Source organism: Monocercomonoides exilis, assembly GCF_001643675.1.
Source record: "Monocercomonoides exilis strain PA203 chromosome Unknown scaffold51-639645, whole genome shotgun sequence".
Taxonomy (NCBI): Eukaryota; Preaxostyla; order Oxymonadida; family Polymastigidae; genus Monocercomonoides; species Monocercomonoides exilis.
The window spans coordinates 29,531-46,160 of record NW_027150596.1 but is presented as its reverse complement, the minus strand read 5'-3'; the positions used below and the strand labels follow the sequence as shown (position 1 = coordinate 46,160).

Here is a 16,630-nt window from a genome sequence, read left to right as displayed (position 1 = left end):
AGTTCAGACAGACATCAAGACAGCACTCGAAGCACCTCGTGGAATGTCTATTGATGTGCTATCTCATCGCCTAGCCTCAGACACATTCGCCAGAAGATATACTGTTGTGGGGTTATCTTCTTCGTCGTCGTCCTCTTCTTCCTCATCTTCTTCGTCTTCTTCTATTTCTTCATTTCCTTTTTCTTCCTCTTTCTCCTCCTTTTCAGGCGCAGCAGTGCTTGCTGTTTCAGCAAGACAAACAACAATTACAACAATGACGATGATGACAACAATGAAATCAATGATAACAATAATGACAATGATAATGATAATGGCACAAACTCACCCAGAAATCCCATCATCACCTCGCCACGACCATAGACGAAGACGATATGTTCTCTTTGTCTTCCTCCCGCCACACCTTGTTCAGCTCCTTCCACTCCTCCTGCCGCTCCGTCATGGACAGCTCGAAGCCCAGCTCTCGCTCGCTTTCTACATCTCTATCTGGAATAGGCACAATCACAGGCACAGGAGATGGAATAGTCAACAGTATAGACAATAGCATATACAATAAAGTTGGTATATCAACAGTTATTGCTTCAGAGATTAGCATTGGAGGATCTCTAACGAATCGCTCGTTGAATGAAGAAGAAGAGGAGGAGGAAGATAGAGAGTATTTGAATAAGCATCAGTCAGTGACATATTCTGTTGGGGAAGAGGCAGCTGATGATCTGTTCTCACTTACCAGGGACAACAGCAATTAACTCAATGAAAGCATCATTGGTATCAATAATAACAACAATAATAATAATTTCATGAATCATAACAACAATAATAACACACCTCTCTCCCCCATGCTCCCTTATCCCTCCTCCCCTCTGGACGGCTCCCAGAACAACTTCTCCGAAGGAGCGCTTCCTGACTCTTTTGACCCCTTCTCCTTCTCCTCTCCCCGCTGCTCCTCCCTCAGCGCCTTCACCCATGTCAACAGCAGCAGCGCTGGCACTTTCTCTGCCAACTCCTCAGCCATCAGACCTTCCGACATCATCCTCCCGTTCCCTTAATTATCACTCCCTAAGCCCCGCTCTTTCTCTGCCTCCTTGTTCGACTCGGTGAAGCAGGAGAGAGGGACAGCTGCACATTATAGCACATTCACTGAGACTGATCTGCTCTCTTTGCAGGACGTTATGGGCGATGGGCCAAACCCGCCTTCCCTCGTATTCTCTGACCCGTTTGAAAGACCTCCGATCTCTTCATCCCCTTTGGCATCATATAATAGAGCAACGCAGCATCTGCAGCCTCAGCACAGCTTTTCTGGCCCCATCGCGCCTTCCTCCCTGTCTCTTTCTCTGAGCGCTTCTCTGCCTCATCCGTTGTCCTCATCTTCCCCAAACACACTTGCATCTTCTCTGGATTCGGTGCATTCAGTGCATTCAATACATTCGGTGCGTTCAGATGCCTCTTCCTTCTACCCGTCGCTTGCCGGTATTGCTGGGCTGATAGGGCTGAGTGGAGTAGCGAGGCATACACAGGGAGCATTAACAGTCAGTTCAGACACAGCTACTATTGCAGATTCTCTTACAGATAATGTTCTAACAGATGCTGTTACTGAAAAGGACGATTAAGTGAATAAGGAATTAACCAAAGAAGGAGAAAAAGAGAGAGAAAGAGGTCGAGAGTTAACTTCAGATAATTGCTTTTATCTGAGTGAGAACATAAGCCTGAACCGCTCCCGCTTGCGCACAGTTAATGATATCCCTCTCTTTCTCTCCTCCGCCTGGCATTAGCACTGGCATTGATGTTGATGTCGGTGTTTTTCCAGAAGGCACAGACACAGCCGCCACTGCAAATGCATCTGCAACTGGAACTGCAACTGCGAATGGAACTTTGACTCGTCTGTGGAGCTCTTACTCGACAAACTCGCTGCTCCACACTGGCGTGTGTGTGGGTGGGGGCTTTGGTTCTTCTATTTTTGAATGATTCTTCTTCTGCTTCTTCCTCCTCCTCCTCTTCTTCTATCTTCTTCTATCTTCCTCTATCTTCTTCTATCTTCTTCTTTCTTCTTTCTTTTTTTCTTTTCTTTCTTTTTTTCTTTTCTTTCTTTTTTTTTCTTTTTTTCTTCTTTCTTATTTCTTCATTTTTTCATTTTCTAATTTCCTCATTTTTCTTCTTTCAATATTTTTTCTTTCATAAAATCATTTTTTTTTCAAATAAATGTCTCTTCCTATTCTCAAAGTTTTGTATCTTCGAATTATCTTCTTATTCTTCTTTTTCTTCTTCCATTTCAGCAGCATTGGAAATGTCTTTAAGTCGAATACAAACAGCGGCAGCGACAACAGTGAATCCATTAAGAGAAGAAGAAGAAGAAGATGGAGGAAGTGGAAGAGAAGGTGAATGATGAAGAAAAAGAAAAAGAAAAAGAAAAGTTGAGTGATAATTATGAAAGCAATTGTTAAAAGAAGATTGAAGATTCTATCAATGAGATTTCTTCATACTCAACTTCATCTTTGTTATTTTCCATCCAATCTCCTTTCATTTCAAGTTTGCAATCTGCTTTTTCTCCTCCTGCAACTTTGCCATTCTCTTTGAAATCGCTTTTCATATCGAACTAACAACATAGTTCTTTTTTTTTTTCATTTCTTCAGTTCTTCCAATTGATAATTCAATCAAAAGCAGGTGCCATTATCATTTTGACTTTTCTAACTGCTTCCTTTTCCAATTAACAGCTATCTTTTCATCTTCCAGTATTCTTCAGCATTTTTCATACAATTTTTTATCTCTCTTGGTGAGTTTCACTTTTTTTTGAAGTTTCCAATCTTCATTTTCCGGAGCTCCAAATTCCTATTTTTTCCATAAATAATCATTTCATCTTGATCTTCTGGTCTTTTTGTATGGAAGCATAGACTTCTCTTATTATTTTTTTCCATCTTCAGTGAAAAGCTATTCTTTGGTGTTAATTGAGCACGCTTTTTCTTTTTCATAATGTTCTTTTGTGCAATCTTTTATTTCATCAGTTTATTCTTCAAATCATCAACAACATAACAATTTTCTTCTTCGATATGTTATTGACATACTTATTTCAACATTTTTTTCATCATCTGTATTGTTCAATCATTCAGTAATTGCCACAATTTTTGTCTAATGTAATTCGTATAAAATTAAATGAAAAACAAGTATCTTAAAAAGTTGAAATTTCATTCACTGAATATATTTTGTGATCTTGACAAATATTCAATGCAACAACAAATTTTCTTCAAATGACGTTTTCAAAACTTGTTCTTGGCATTTCCTATATTGATCCGTGTGAAATGTTTTCATTTTCAGTCGTTTCTTATCTTGTTTTTTTGGTCTTCCATTTGCACTTTATTGAACTGACAGAAGCATCTGTGACAATGTATATAAAATATTCACATGGGATAATTGAGAAAAGGAGAAGAAACTCTTGAAGAAAAAAGAGAAAATTTTTTATCATAAATAAACAATATTGTGAAGAGCACACTAACATTTATTTCTATAAATAACTGTTTAATGAATTCTGGATGATAACGATTTCTGTCAATGAACATAGCTTCAATGCTTAATGATTTTATTTGTTGGTAATCTCTAATATCTTGTGAAGATGATATATTGTTGTTGCAGTCTTCTTGGACAACTTTTATTTATTAAATGTCATCATCAGATGATTCAAAATCATTTTGATAGATATTGGATTATTTTTGAATTCGAATGCTTCTTGTGTGATATACTGGGCATTTGCATTCATCACTGGGCTCAGAATTACTTTTTTCATTATACTTCTGATCAAGATCATCGTCACTTTCACAATTTTCTGTCTCATCATTGCCTATCAATTTCAAATTGATGTCCATATCGTTGTCATTACAATGTTCACAATCGTTATCATCAATCTCTGTTTCTGTTTGGTTTGCACATATGGCTGTGAAATCGTTTGTCTGAAATAGGCATTGGCTTTTATATCTGCAGCTATTTTCACATGTGAATTCGTAAGCCTTTCTTTTTTTCTTAGCAAGTTAGTGTAATCGAAAAGGCGAATGTAACCTCTTTGCTCATTGAATTTGATTTTTCTTCTGTTGATTTCAATCTTTCCCATTCTCTCCGTGTTGTCTTTTTTCGACTTGTATTTTTTGTTATTCTTTCGTTTCATTAAAACATGCTTTGAATTTGATTAGGGTTAGGTTAGGGTTACGTTTTTTTTGATTAAATTTTTGATCTGACGATCCAGATCGTAGCAAAATATTGATTAACAAAATTTGCTCATTTTTTGAACCGGTATATTTGGAGTAAAATACAAATCATAGAGAGATTTATGATTTTTTAAATATCATTTTTATAATAAAGTTTGATCATAATGTATTTAAATTTTTTCAACAGAAAAGGTTTTAATTGACTGGTTTACGTACACTTATCAATATCAGTGTTTCAGTGTTTTAAGCGGGTGTGAAGTCGTTTTTAATAAAAAACATTATTGACTATTGATTGTTTCTTTTTCTTATATGCATATGAAAATTGAAAATAAAAGCAAAGTTATTGATATCCATTAACAGTGAGCCTTTTAACATTTCAATTCAACAGAATCATCTGATTTGTATAAATTTTATAGCTGTTTGGCAGGTTCTTTTTTCAATTAAAAAGTCTATAAACAACAATGAACAATTATTTTGAACTTATGAACTTTTTCTTTGCTCTGAAAAACTGACTTGGAAGATAATTCCAATTGACTATAATAAATAACTTTATAGCGAATAATTATTTGCATGATTTCAATATTAAAATTTTCTAATTGTTCACAAAAAATATGAATATTGTGATTTGATCAAAAATATTAATAAAGAAAAGAATATTTTTTATTACTGAGCAAACAATTTGAATGCAAAGCTTTCAAGCCTATCGCATTAATACGTATGCACTTCATATTCTAATGATTTGTAAACTAATTCTGAATTGCTTCTGGATTACAGTCATAAGAATACAAAAATCGGAAGTTTGTATTTGATTTAATGTTTAAAATTATAATATTAATTTTATTATCAACTTCAATAATAGAAAAAATCAGGAAAATTCAGAAAGAAACATTTTCTTCGGAAGATGACAGCAGCGACAGCGATGAAAGTGATGAAACAACATCCGATGCAATTCTTTCCCCTTCACAACCTGGTTTTTTTTCTCCTCCGCCATTCTCTCCAGTTTATTTTCATCATTCTCCTTCTCATTCTCCATCACCGCGATCATCATATTCTCACTCTTTTTCACCTCCATTTTCTCCTTCATCTTCTTCTTCAATTCCTTGTCCGAGCTCTCCATTGCATCTGGCTTCAACTACACAAGAATACGAATCTGTAATTTCGACACCAATGTTTTATTGCCCAAGGTTGGCTTATAAAAAACAACATGATCAAGAAAAAGAAGAAGCAGTGTCCAATGAAAAAGAAATAGAGAAAAAAGCCTTATTCAGATTCAATTTCAAACTGGCTTCTAAATTTCATGAAAGAAGATGAAATTCCTTCTGTGGATTATTATTCAACGCTGTTAAAAAATCTTTCACCACAACCTTCATTAGATCACCTTCGAGATTATCAACATAAATCTCCATATCCGAGACCTCTTTTTATATCCCGAAAAGAAAATTTGGACAAGAAATGTTTGGAACACATGGAATCTTCAGACGATACTTGCACAAACGCGAAACAGAATAAGGCAGAGGAAAAACAGGAATTCAATTTGAAGAAATCGCACCCATCTTCTCAAACTGCACATGAGCAGAATGAGAAGAAAAGAACAAGCAATAAAAAAAGAAAACACAGAAGAGCGAAATATTCAGAAAAGAAATCAAATTCCTCAGAAAATGGTTTGCGTTTAAATCTAAGTTAATCTCATTCTTTAACTTTTCAAAAAAAGAAAAAGATAATGTTTTCTCAGAAATCTCAGAAAATCCATTTACAGAATCGATATGCAATCAAAGAAATTCAGCTTCGGCTTCTGCATCTTGTTCGATTTCAACGAGCAACATTTGTTGTGACACTTTTGAAAGAATATTCATGGAAGAAGATGGAACCGAGTTTATTTCGAATAAAATTGAAAAGAAGAGCGAAAAAAGAGAGAAAATTCTTGAAGAAAATTTAAAGACAAAACCTGACAGTCAAAACGAAGAAAATATTTCGTTGGAAGATAATGAATGCTTTGAAGTCGACTGCAGCACAACTCAAAGGAAATCAAAGATTGATTTTATGAAAAAACTTCCTTCTCTTATAAAGTCATCTTTTGAAGATTCTCAAACTGATACAGATGATAACACTTATGATTGCCAAACAGACATGGAAAATGCCAATTCATGCTATGAAGAGTTTTCATCTTCTCTATCAACAAAAGAAAACACAGACGATGATGAAATGAAAGATTCCGAATCAACAGAAACAAATTGTGATTTTCAATATTGTGATTGCCATCCTTCAAAAATTAGGCACAAAGATAGAAAATCTTCAATTTGGTCCGCAATGCAATCATCCAAAAGAAGAAAGGTCTCAGTTCTTGTCAATGATAAGAATTTGTCAATTATTTCTGAAAAATTGGATGAATTGGAGAAAAAGGAAAAGGCGATATCTGAAAAAGTTTCATTTGAATCAAAAGATGCATTCGCTCTTGATTTCAAAGACTTATATGGAAATATTAATGCAACAATGTTAGATATTCTTCCAGACAATTCTTCATCACCTTCAACAAACCCTGCATTGACAACACAAAGATATGCTTATGATTCTCCTACAAAGTTTTCAGATATGTTGAGATCCTATTCAAGAGAAGAGTTACAACCATATGTGGAGAAGGGTTTACCATTCTGTGACGAAACTGTTAAAACACACAAATGGGTTTGTGGAATGTTCATTGATTATTGCAAAATGGCAAAGAAGGAACCTTTCCCATTGAAGGCAAAACCTGTGTATGGATTTATGAAGTTGCTTGGAACTGCAGTCGGTTATTCTGTTGAAACAATAAAGAATGGCATTCGATCATCTCTTTTCAATATATCTGAGACAAAAACTGGAAAACCTGTGAAGGATAAAGTCAGAATGAAAGTTCATCGAGCATTAATGGAAATCAAAACATGGATCAGAAAAAGAAAGAAGAAAGGATTGCCTTTGCCAAAAATGAGAGAGGAGAATGAAAATAAATGGAAAAAACAGCCTCTCATCGTATCAGATTTGCAACGTATTTTAGAATGCTATCCCGACTGGATAGTTGAGAAGCCCCAAGAGGCTTCCTTGTTCTTGTTTGCTCTTTCAACGGGAGCGAGAGCACAAACATGTGCTCATATAAGATTGAAGGATATCATCCGAGTTTACTCTCCTCCCAACTCAAATTTTATCAAAGTTACGTTTAATCTTGAGTGTGGGAAAGGGTGGAATGGTGACAATCACTGTGTTACGGTGGAAGGAGCAATTAACGAAAAGCATCAACTTAACGTAATATGGTGGCTGGAGCAGTATTTGGTGGAGGAGTTTGGACTCTCCCTAACCAATTTTGACAAATGGGAGCTTAAGGAGTTGGAGGAGCAATTTATCTGGCAACTTAGAAAGGGTGCAATGAGAGTTCGACTGAAAAAAAGAGCTGTCCAAGCAGGTTATCCTGATAACCTGTTTGGCTTTCATTCCTTTAGGTCGGGTTTTATTTGCTCAGCTTTGCTAAAAGCAGGGGAAAACCAGGAAAAAAGGAAACAGGTGCTTGAGGCGACAGCTTTTGTAGGTAATTGGGCCTTCATTTCAAAATCCCAGTGGGAATATGTGAAAGAGACTGAGAAGGCTGTAATAATTGGTAATAGGCTTGGATTCCAGGATGAAGCAATTGAATCCGATGATTACTATGATATGACTTTAACAAGTCCTGCAATATATCACAACATCAAATTAAATGAGCCAATTTGGAAGGAGGAATCAATTATACTTGCATTTGACTTTTATGTTCTCGAAATAATAAAAGCCACGTGCAGTGAGTTCTTTTATCCATATAATTGCGTAATCCGATTGAATCGGTTGGCTGCTTCATCGTATTTGAATAATCATAATGTTAAGTGTGAAAAGGGAAACACATTCATGAAGCAAGCTAGAATCGATTTATTACAGAAACTGAAGAAGAATAAAAATGTTGTGGAAGCAGTACGTTTATATTTAGCAGGAATACAAGAGTATTTGAATGGAAGCACGAAACTCAAATTTCATAGACCAAAAGAAAAAGTTCCACTTAGAGAGAATAGACCCATCAACAAGATACTTGGAACAAAATCAAGACGCAGATGGACAGCAGAAGAAGATCGGATACTGATGAAAAGTTTTTTGCAGTCTGGAGATTTCAAAACTGCAAGTCAGCAATTATTCGAAAGAACTGCAAACTCTTGCAGAGATAGAATACGACACATCACGAAAGATAGATCAATGAGTGACTATTCAAAATCCATGACAAAATATGAACAATTTAAGACGGATCATCCACAATTGGGAAACTTGAACTCTGCACCTGAGAAAGAGAAAGGAGGAGAGAAGAATTGACACTCTTTATTATTGTTTGGAAGTTCATTTCCACAGGGCGCTTACTGTTTGTTTATATTCTCATTATCTTTTTTTCATATTCAATCAGTACAATTGTTTTTTATTAATTCATACACAAACATTCCGATAAAAAGAGAGGTTTTAATAAAAGCGTGAAATGTTTTAAATTGAGTTTTTAATTTTTCGTGTTTTGCAACATTAAAAACACCAATCTTTCTGTGACAAAAGATTATATATGTGGACTGAGATAAATGTTGCAACAAATGAAGGATAATTTAATTAGATTTGAGTAGGAAAACAAAAGCAAACTTGTTGTTGACGTTTTAAGCCTGGTGAACATTCTCAATGATGGAAGGAGGTTGCAGACAGCACAATGAAAGCTAATTAGAATAGGAATCCATGAAACGCATATTTAATGAACGAATACGATGATCACAAACAAATGAATTGTGATGGTTGATCATTAAATATCAATGAGTTCATTCAAGTCATTCATCATCGTTTCTTCTTTAAATGAGATATATTCACAATCAAATGCATTGCAACATTTTTCAGAAATTGAGTTTATCAAGAGTTTTTGTTATTCATTTGTTTTGCAAAAGAAACAAATGGCGATTCGAGAAATGTTCTTAGAAAGATTTGTTTTTGTCTCCGTTCGATCGTTGAAAATGGCGATGATAATTAATTTCTTTGTCATCTGAACAAGAGGAATTAAAGAAAGTCGAATGAAACAATCATCAAGTACAAAGAATAATGAATTGGTTTTTGGAAGATCATGTTGTTATCGATTATTCTAACGAGAAAACAAAAGCAAAATTGAATTGTTTTAGTTAAAGAAAAGTTATTCATGATAACACAAAAATGGGCAAAGTACTATTTCACCAAAAACTGCTGAATGATGAAATTGGAAAATTCATTTGAATCATGTGAAATGTGAATGATTGCTTTCTTTAATCATTTTGTTGGAGCATCTTCATTCAATCTGAATGCAGAAAAGATATTTCACGATGCATCCAAATACCAAATAACAAAGCACAACGAATAGCAAAAGTTTTGAATCAGAATCAGTTTCTTTCAATTCTGTTTGAACACATAACTTGGTTTGGTTTTTTTTCAAATAATCTCTGTTTCAAAGGTAATTCTCAACAGTGCGCATGGATAAATCTTTGCATTCACTCTATTGAATAGAGATGTTCGATATTTGCATGAGGAAGAAAGCAGAACAAAATACAAAATAAATGAGACAAAAAATATGTGAATCAGACTGCACTATTACAGATTTTAACATAATTGAAGAATAATTTTCAAACAAAATAAGGATTTTGCGTTTCATTTTTATTTCACTTTGCTGATTTCGATAAATAAATTGTTATTGAATGTTTTGTTCTATATATTTTTTTGTATGGTATTCATTGTGATCATAATTTGATACAGCAAGTTTTTTTCAAACAAATCAGAATTTTGTCAAGCAGTCATTCAAACATTAGATGATATAAAAAGTGTGTGCATTGTTAGCGAAAGTTATTTTATAAATGTTTATATTTTCATTGATTAATGACATTAAAAGAAAGAATTTATGTTTTGAGCAAACGAAATAGCTGTGATGAAGTTAAAAGATGAACGAAGATAGCGCAAAAAGAAAAAAGTAATTTGTTAAGCTGGAACAAGATGCAAAGATGGAAAAATGCTGATAAAGGAAAATCCACTAAAGAAAAAATTTTCATGAAATGAAGTTTGATCGAATATGAAACATGAATGACAGTCGACATTTTTTCTCAACGCATTGGCACAAATTCGTTGTGAAAAACAATTGATGATATTATTCGGATCTGTTGTGGAAGAAAAGAATTGGCTGGAATGAGCTTGAAATGAAATCAAGAAGGACATTACGTTAATTGAAAGGACATCATCGATGATTTTCATTATCAACAAGATAAACTGTTGATAATAATAAGAATATACATTTTCATTGAAGTTCATTGATTAATGTCATTATGATTACTTGAATTCAGTCTAGTTTTATTTGAAGTTTTAATGAAATCAAGGTTTGACATCAATATTTAATAAAAAATAAAAATATTCAATTTATTTGATAATTTTTTTGACTTTTTATTGAGAGTGATATAAAATGAAATGTAGTATTTCTCAAATTATCATGAAATTGCTTACGAACTTTCGGAAAACAAAGGACTAGAAGAGATACTTGTTGTTTGTTGCATAAAGGTTTGAAAAACAATTATTGAATGAACGATAAAATATTTTCTTTAAGATTTCTCTTGATTTGTTGCATTCATTGAGATCTGAAAAAATAATGTCACAATTATTGCGAATTGTTATGATGGAATGAAATCGGATGAAGAATAAAATTTAGTGATGAAGATCTTTTGTCTGTAAAAGATTTGTAATGAATATTACGATGATTGCACGAAATACAAACAGCTAGTCAAGAAATCTATCACAAAATGTGCAACATATCAGAACGGAAAAATAAATGTAAAGAAAACAGCACATACATGAAACAAGACGTAAGAATGATTTGTTAACGAATGTTGAGGATGTATCACTCAAAATCAATTCGTTTCATAGTTTTTGCAAATGCTATATTACATAAAATTATAATATGGTATTTTTGATAATTTTCAAAAAAATATAAAATAAATACATTCGATGCAAAATGATAAAATAAAAATTTAAAAATTAAAAAAAAAAAATAATAGCGCTCCCCTAAGCTCGACGAGCAAAAGTCTAAGGAGCGAGCACGAAATGCGAGCGAAGCGAGCATTTTGTGCGAAGCGACGTGACTTCGGCTCGTCGAGAGTGGGGAGCGCCTTGCAACGCTCTCCCATCACACTCTCTTGCATTGTCACATCACTTGGTGAAGTTTTGAGAAATATTTCATTGATATTTTTGGGTGGGAAGGCTTTTTCCCTCTGAGAAGGCCCTCTCACCCGAAATATCACTCAACACCAATTATTCTCAATACTTCTTTTTCGACAAAAATTACAAAATTTGTGTAAATAGCCCCCTGGCTCCTGTGGCCTGCTGTGCAGGCCACACCACTCACCGCGCCCTCCCCGCCCCGCAAAAAAAAAACAAAGAAAATTCGGTTAATAAGGGAAATTGACTGGAAAAGGCCTAGGGCAGCGCGCAGCGCGTTCCTTCCGGCTCGTCGAGAGTGGGGAGCGCCTTGCAACGCTCTCCCATCACACTCTCTTGCATTGTCACATCACTTGGTGAAGTTTTGAGAAATATTTCATTGATATTTTTGGGTGGGAAGGCTTTTTCCCTCTGAGAAGGCCCTCTCACCCGAAATATCACTCAACACCAATTATTCTCAATACTTCTTTTTCGACAAAAATTACAAAATTTGTGTAAATAGCCCCCTGGCTCCTGTGGCCTGCACAGCAGGCCACACCACTCACCGCGCCCTCCCCGCCCCGCAAAAAAAAAACAAAGAAAATTCGGTTAATAAGGGAAATTGACTGGAAAAGGCCTAGGGCAGCGCGCAGCGCGTTCCTTCCGGCTCGTCGAGAGTGGGGAGCGCCTTGCAACGCTCTCCCATCACACTCTCTTGCATTGTCACATCACTTGGTGAAGTTTTGAGAAATATTTCATTGATATTTTTGGGTGGGAAGGCTTTTTCCCTCTGAGAAGGCCCTCTCACCCGAAATATCACTCAACACCAATTATTCTCAATACTTCTTTTTCGACAAAAATTACAAAATTTGTGTAAATAGCCCCCTGGCTCCTGTGGCCTGCACAGCAGGCCACACCACTCACCGCGCCCTCCCCGCCCCGCAAAAAAAAAACAAAGAAAATTCGGTTAATAAGGGAAATTGACTGGAAAAGGCCTAGGGCAGCGCGCAGCGCGTTCCTTCCGGCTCGTCGAGAGTGGGGAGCGCCTTGCAACGCTCTCCCATCACACTCTCTTGCATTGTCACATCACTTGGTGAAGTTTTGAGAAATATTTCATTGATATTTTTGGGTGGGAAGGCTTTTTCCCTCTGAGAAGGCCCTCTCACCCGAAATATCACTCAACACCAATTATTCTCAATACTTCTTTTTCGACAAAAATTACAAAATTTGTGTAAATAGCCCCCTGGCTCCTGTGGCCTGCACAGCAGGCCACACCACTCACCGCGCCCTCCCCGCCCCGCAAAAAAAAACAAAGAAAATTCGGTTAATAAGGGAAATTGACTGGAAAAGGCCTAGGGCAGCGCGCAGCGCGTTCCTTCCGGCTCGTCGAGAGTGGGGAGCGCCTTGCAACGCTCTCCCATCACACTCTCTTGCATTGTCACATCACTTGGTGAAGTTTTGAGAAATATTTCATTGATATTTTTGGGTGGGAAGGCTTTTTCCCTCTGAGAAGGCCCTCTCACCCGAAATATCACTCAACACCAATTATTCTCAATACTTCTTTTTCGACAAAAATTACAAAATTTGTGTAAATAGCCCCCTGGCTCCTGTGGCCTGCACAGCAGGCCACACCACCTCACCGCGCCCTCCCCGCCCCGCAAAAAAAAACAAAGAAAATTCGGTTAATAAGGGAAATTGACTGGAAAAGGCCTAGGGCAGCGCGCAGCGCGTTCCTTCCGGCTCGTCGAGAGTGGGGAGCGCCTTGCAACGCTCTCCCATCACACTCTCTTGCATTGTCACATCACTTGGTGAAGTTTTGAGAAATATTTCATTGATATTTTTGGGTGGGAAGGCTTTTTCCCTCTGAGAAGGCCCTCTCACCCGAAATATCACTCAACACCAATTATTCTCAATACTTCTTTTCGACAAAAATTACAAAATTTGTGTAAATAGCCCCCTGTGGCTCACACAGCAGGCCACACCACTCACCGCGCCCTCCCCGCCCCGCAAAAAAAAAAACAAAGAAAATTCGGTTAATAAGGGAAATTGACTGGAAAAGGCCTAGGGCAGCGCGCAGCGCGTTCCTTCCGGCTCGTCGAGAGTGGGGAGCGCCTTGCAACGCTCTCCCATCACACTCTCTTGCATTGTCACATCACTTGGTGAAGTTTTGAGAAATATTTCATTGATATTTTTGGGTGGGAAGGCTTTTTCCCTCTGAGAAGGCCCTCTCACCCGAAATATCACTCAACACCAATTATTCTCAATACTTCTTTTTCGACAAAAATTACAAAATTTGTGTAAATAGCCCCCTGGCTCCTGTGGCCTGCACAGCAGGCCACACCACCTCACCGCGCCCTCCCCGCCCCGCAAAAAAAAAAACAAAAGAAAATTCGGTTAATAAGGGAAATTGACTGGAAAAGGCCTAGGGCAGCGCGCAGCGCGTTCCTTCCGGCTCGTCGAGAGTGGGGAGCGCCTTGCAACGCTCTCCCATCACACTCTCTTGCATTGTCACATCACTTGGTGAAGTTTTGAGAAATATTTCATTGATATTTTTGGGTGGGAAGGCTTTTTCCCTCTGAGAAGGCCCTCTCACCCGAAATATCACTCAACACCAATTATTCTCAATACTTCTTTTTCGACAAAAATTACAAAATTTGTGTAAATAGCCCCCTGAGCTCCTGTGGCCTGCACAGCAGGCCACACCACTCACCGCGCCCTCCCCGCCCCGCAAAAAAAAACAAAGAAAATTCGGTTAATAAGGGAAATTGACTGGAAAAGGCCTAGGGCAGCGCGCAGCGCGTTCCTTCCGGCTCGTCGAGAGTGGGGAGCGCCTTGCAACGCTCTCCCATCACACTCTCTTGCATTGTCACATCACTTGGTGAAGTTTTGAGAAATATTTCATTGATATTTTTGGGTGGGAAGGCTTTTTTCCCTCTGAGAAGGCCCTCTCACCCGAAATATCACTCAACACCAATTATTCTCAATACTTCTTTTTCGACAAAAATTACAAAATTTGTGTAAATAGCCCCCTGGCTCCTGTGGCCTGCACAGCAGGCCACACCACTCACCGCGCCCTCCCCGCCCCGCAAAAAAACAAAGAAAATTCGGTTAATAAGGGAAATTGACTGGAAAAGGCCTAGGGCAGCGCGCAGCGCGTTCCTTCCGGCTCGTCGAGAGTGGGGAGCGCCTTGCAACGCTCTCCCATCACACTCTCTTGCATTGTCACATCACTTGGTGAAGTTTTGAGAAATATTTCATTGATATTTTTGGGTGGGAAGGCTTTTTCCCCTCTGAGAAGGCCCTCTCACCCGAAATATCACTCAACACCAATTATTCTCAATACTTCTTTTTCGACAAAAATTACAAAATTTGTGTAAATAGCCCCCTGGCTCCTGTGGCCTGCACAGCAGGCCACACCACCTCACCGCGCCCTCCCCGCCCCGCAAAAAAAACAAAGAAAATTCGGTTAATAAGGGAAATTGACTGGAAAAGGCCTAGGGCAGCGCGCAGCGCGTTCCTTCCGGCTCGTCGAGAGTGGGGAGCGCCTTGCAACGCTCTCCCATCACACTCTCTTGCATTGTCACATCACTTGGTGAAGTTTTGAGAAATATTTCATTGATATTTTTGGGTGGGAAGGCTTTTTCCCTCTGAGAAGGCCCTCTCACCCGAAATATCACTCAACACCAATTATTCTCAATACTTCTTTTTCGACAAAAATTACAAAATTTGTGTAAATAGCCCCCTGGCTCCTGTGGCCTGCACAGCAGGCCACACCACTCACCGCGCCCTCCCCGCCCCGCAAAAAAAAAAAACAAAAGAAAATTCGGTTAATAAGGGAAATTGACTGGAAAAGGCCTAGGGCAGCGCGCAGCGCGTTCCTTCCGGCTCGTCGAGAGTGGGGAGCGCCTTGCAACGCTCTCCCATCACACTCTCTTGCATTGTCACATCACTTGGTGAAGTTTTGAGAAATATTTCATTGATATTTTTGGGTGGGAAGGCTTTTTCCCTCTGAGAAGGCCCTCTCACCCGAAATATCACTCAACACCAATTATTCTCAATACTTCTTTTTCGACAAAAATTACAAAATTTGTGTAAATAGCCCCCTGGCTCCTGTGGCCTGCACAGCAGGCCACACCACTCACCGCGCCCTCCCCGCCCCGCAAAAAAAAAAACAAAGAAAATTCGGTTAATAAGGGAAATTGACTGGAAAAGGCCTAGGGCAGCGCGCAGCGCGTTCCTTCCGGCTCGTCGAGAGTGGGGAGCGCCTTGCAACGCTCTCCCATCACACTCTCTTGCATTGTCACATCACTTGGTGAAGTTTTGAGAAATATTTCATTGATATTTTTGGGTGGGAAGGCTTTTTCCCTCTGAGAAGGCCCTCTCACCCGAAATATCACTCAACACCAATTATTCTCAATACTTCTTTTTCGACAAAAATTACAAAATTTGTGTAAATAGCCCCCTGGCTCCTGTGGCCTGCACAGCAGGCCACACCACTCACCGCGCCCTCCCCGCCCCGCAAAAAAAAAAACAAAAGAAAATTCGGTTAATAAGGGAAATTGACTGGAAAAGGCCTAGGGCAGCGCGCAGCGCGTTCCTTCCGGCTCGTCGAGAGTGGGGAGCGCCTTGCAACGCTCTCCCATCACACTCTCTTGCATTGTCACATCACTTGGTGAAGTTTTGAGAAATATTTCATTGATATTTTTGGGTGGGAAGGCTTTTCCCTCTGAGAAGGCCCTCTCACCCGAAATATCACTCAACACCAATTATTCTCAATACTTCTTTTTCGACAAAAATTACAAAATTTGTGTAAATAGCCCCCTGGCTCCTGTGGCCTGCACAGCAGGCCACACCACCTCACCGCGCCCTCCCCGCCCCGCAAAAAAAAAAACAAAGAAAATTCGGTTAATAAGGGAAATTGACTGGAAAAGGCCTAGGGCAGCGCGCAGCGCGTTCCTTCCGGCTCGTCGAGAGTGGGGAGCGCCTTGCAACGCTCTCCCATCACACTCTCTTGCATTGTCACATCACTTGGTGAAGTTTTGAGAAATATTTCATTGATATTTTTGGGTGGGAAGGCTTTTTCCCTCTGAGAAGGCCCTCTCACCCGAAATATCACTCAACACCAATTATTCTCAATACTTCTTTTTCGACAAAAATTACAAAATTTGTGTAAATAGCCCCCTGGCTCCTGTGGCCTGCACAGCAGGCCACACCACTCACCGCGCCCTCCCCGCCCC

At 38.5% G+C, this 16,630-nt stretch overlaps 4 protein-coding genes across 4 annotated transcripts; 3 read left to right on the top strand and 1 right to left on the bottom strand.

Moving 5' to 3' along the window:
• Positions 1 to 63: 63 nt before the first annotated feature.
• Positions 64 to 544, bottom strand: MONOS_14005 (uncharacterized protein; the record flags this gene model as incomplete). Its single annotated transcript, XM_067866767.1, has 2 exons — positions 64 to 217; positions 345 to 544. The coding sequence occupies 2 exons, from the start codon at positions 542 to 544 to the stop codon at positions 64 to 66; spliced, it is 354 nt and encodes a 117-aa protein (XP_067720722.1).
• Positions 545 to 1,166: 622 nt separating this feature from the next.
• On the top strand, positions 1,167 to 1,604 carry MONOS_14004 (uncharacterized protein; the record flags this gene model as incomplete). Its single annotated transcript, XM_067866766.1, has 1 exon — positions 1,167 to 1,604. The coding sequence occupies one exon, from the start codon at positions 1,167 to 1,169 to the stop codon at positions 1,602 to 1,604; it is 438 nt and encodes a 145-aa protein (XP_067720721.1).
• Positions 1,605 to 1,728: 124 nt separating this feature from the next.
• MONOS_18174 (uncharacterized protein) lies at positions 1,729 to 1,959 on the top strand (the record flags this gene model as incomplete). Its single annotated transcript, XM_067871167.1, has 1 exon — positions 1,729 to 1,959. The coding sequence occupies one exon, from the start codon at positions 1,729 to 1,731 to the stop codon at positions 1,957 to 1,959; it is 231 nt and encodes a 76-aa protein (XP_067720720.1).
• A 4,076-nt stretch (positions 1,960 to 6,035) lies between these two features.
• MONOS_16191 (uncharacterized protein) lies at positions 6,036 to 8,537 on the top strand (the record flags this gene model as incomplete). Its single annotated transcript, XM_067869106.1, has 1 exon — positions 6,036 to 8,537. One exon carries the CDS (start codon positions 6,036 to 6,038, stop codon positions 8,535 to 8,537), a length of 2,502 nt encoding a protein of 833 aa, XP_067720719.1.
• Between the last annotated feature and the right edge of the window lie 8,093 nt (positions 8,538 to 16,630).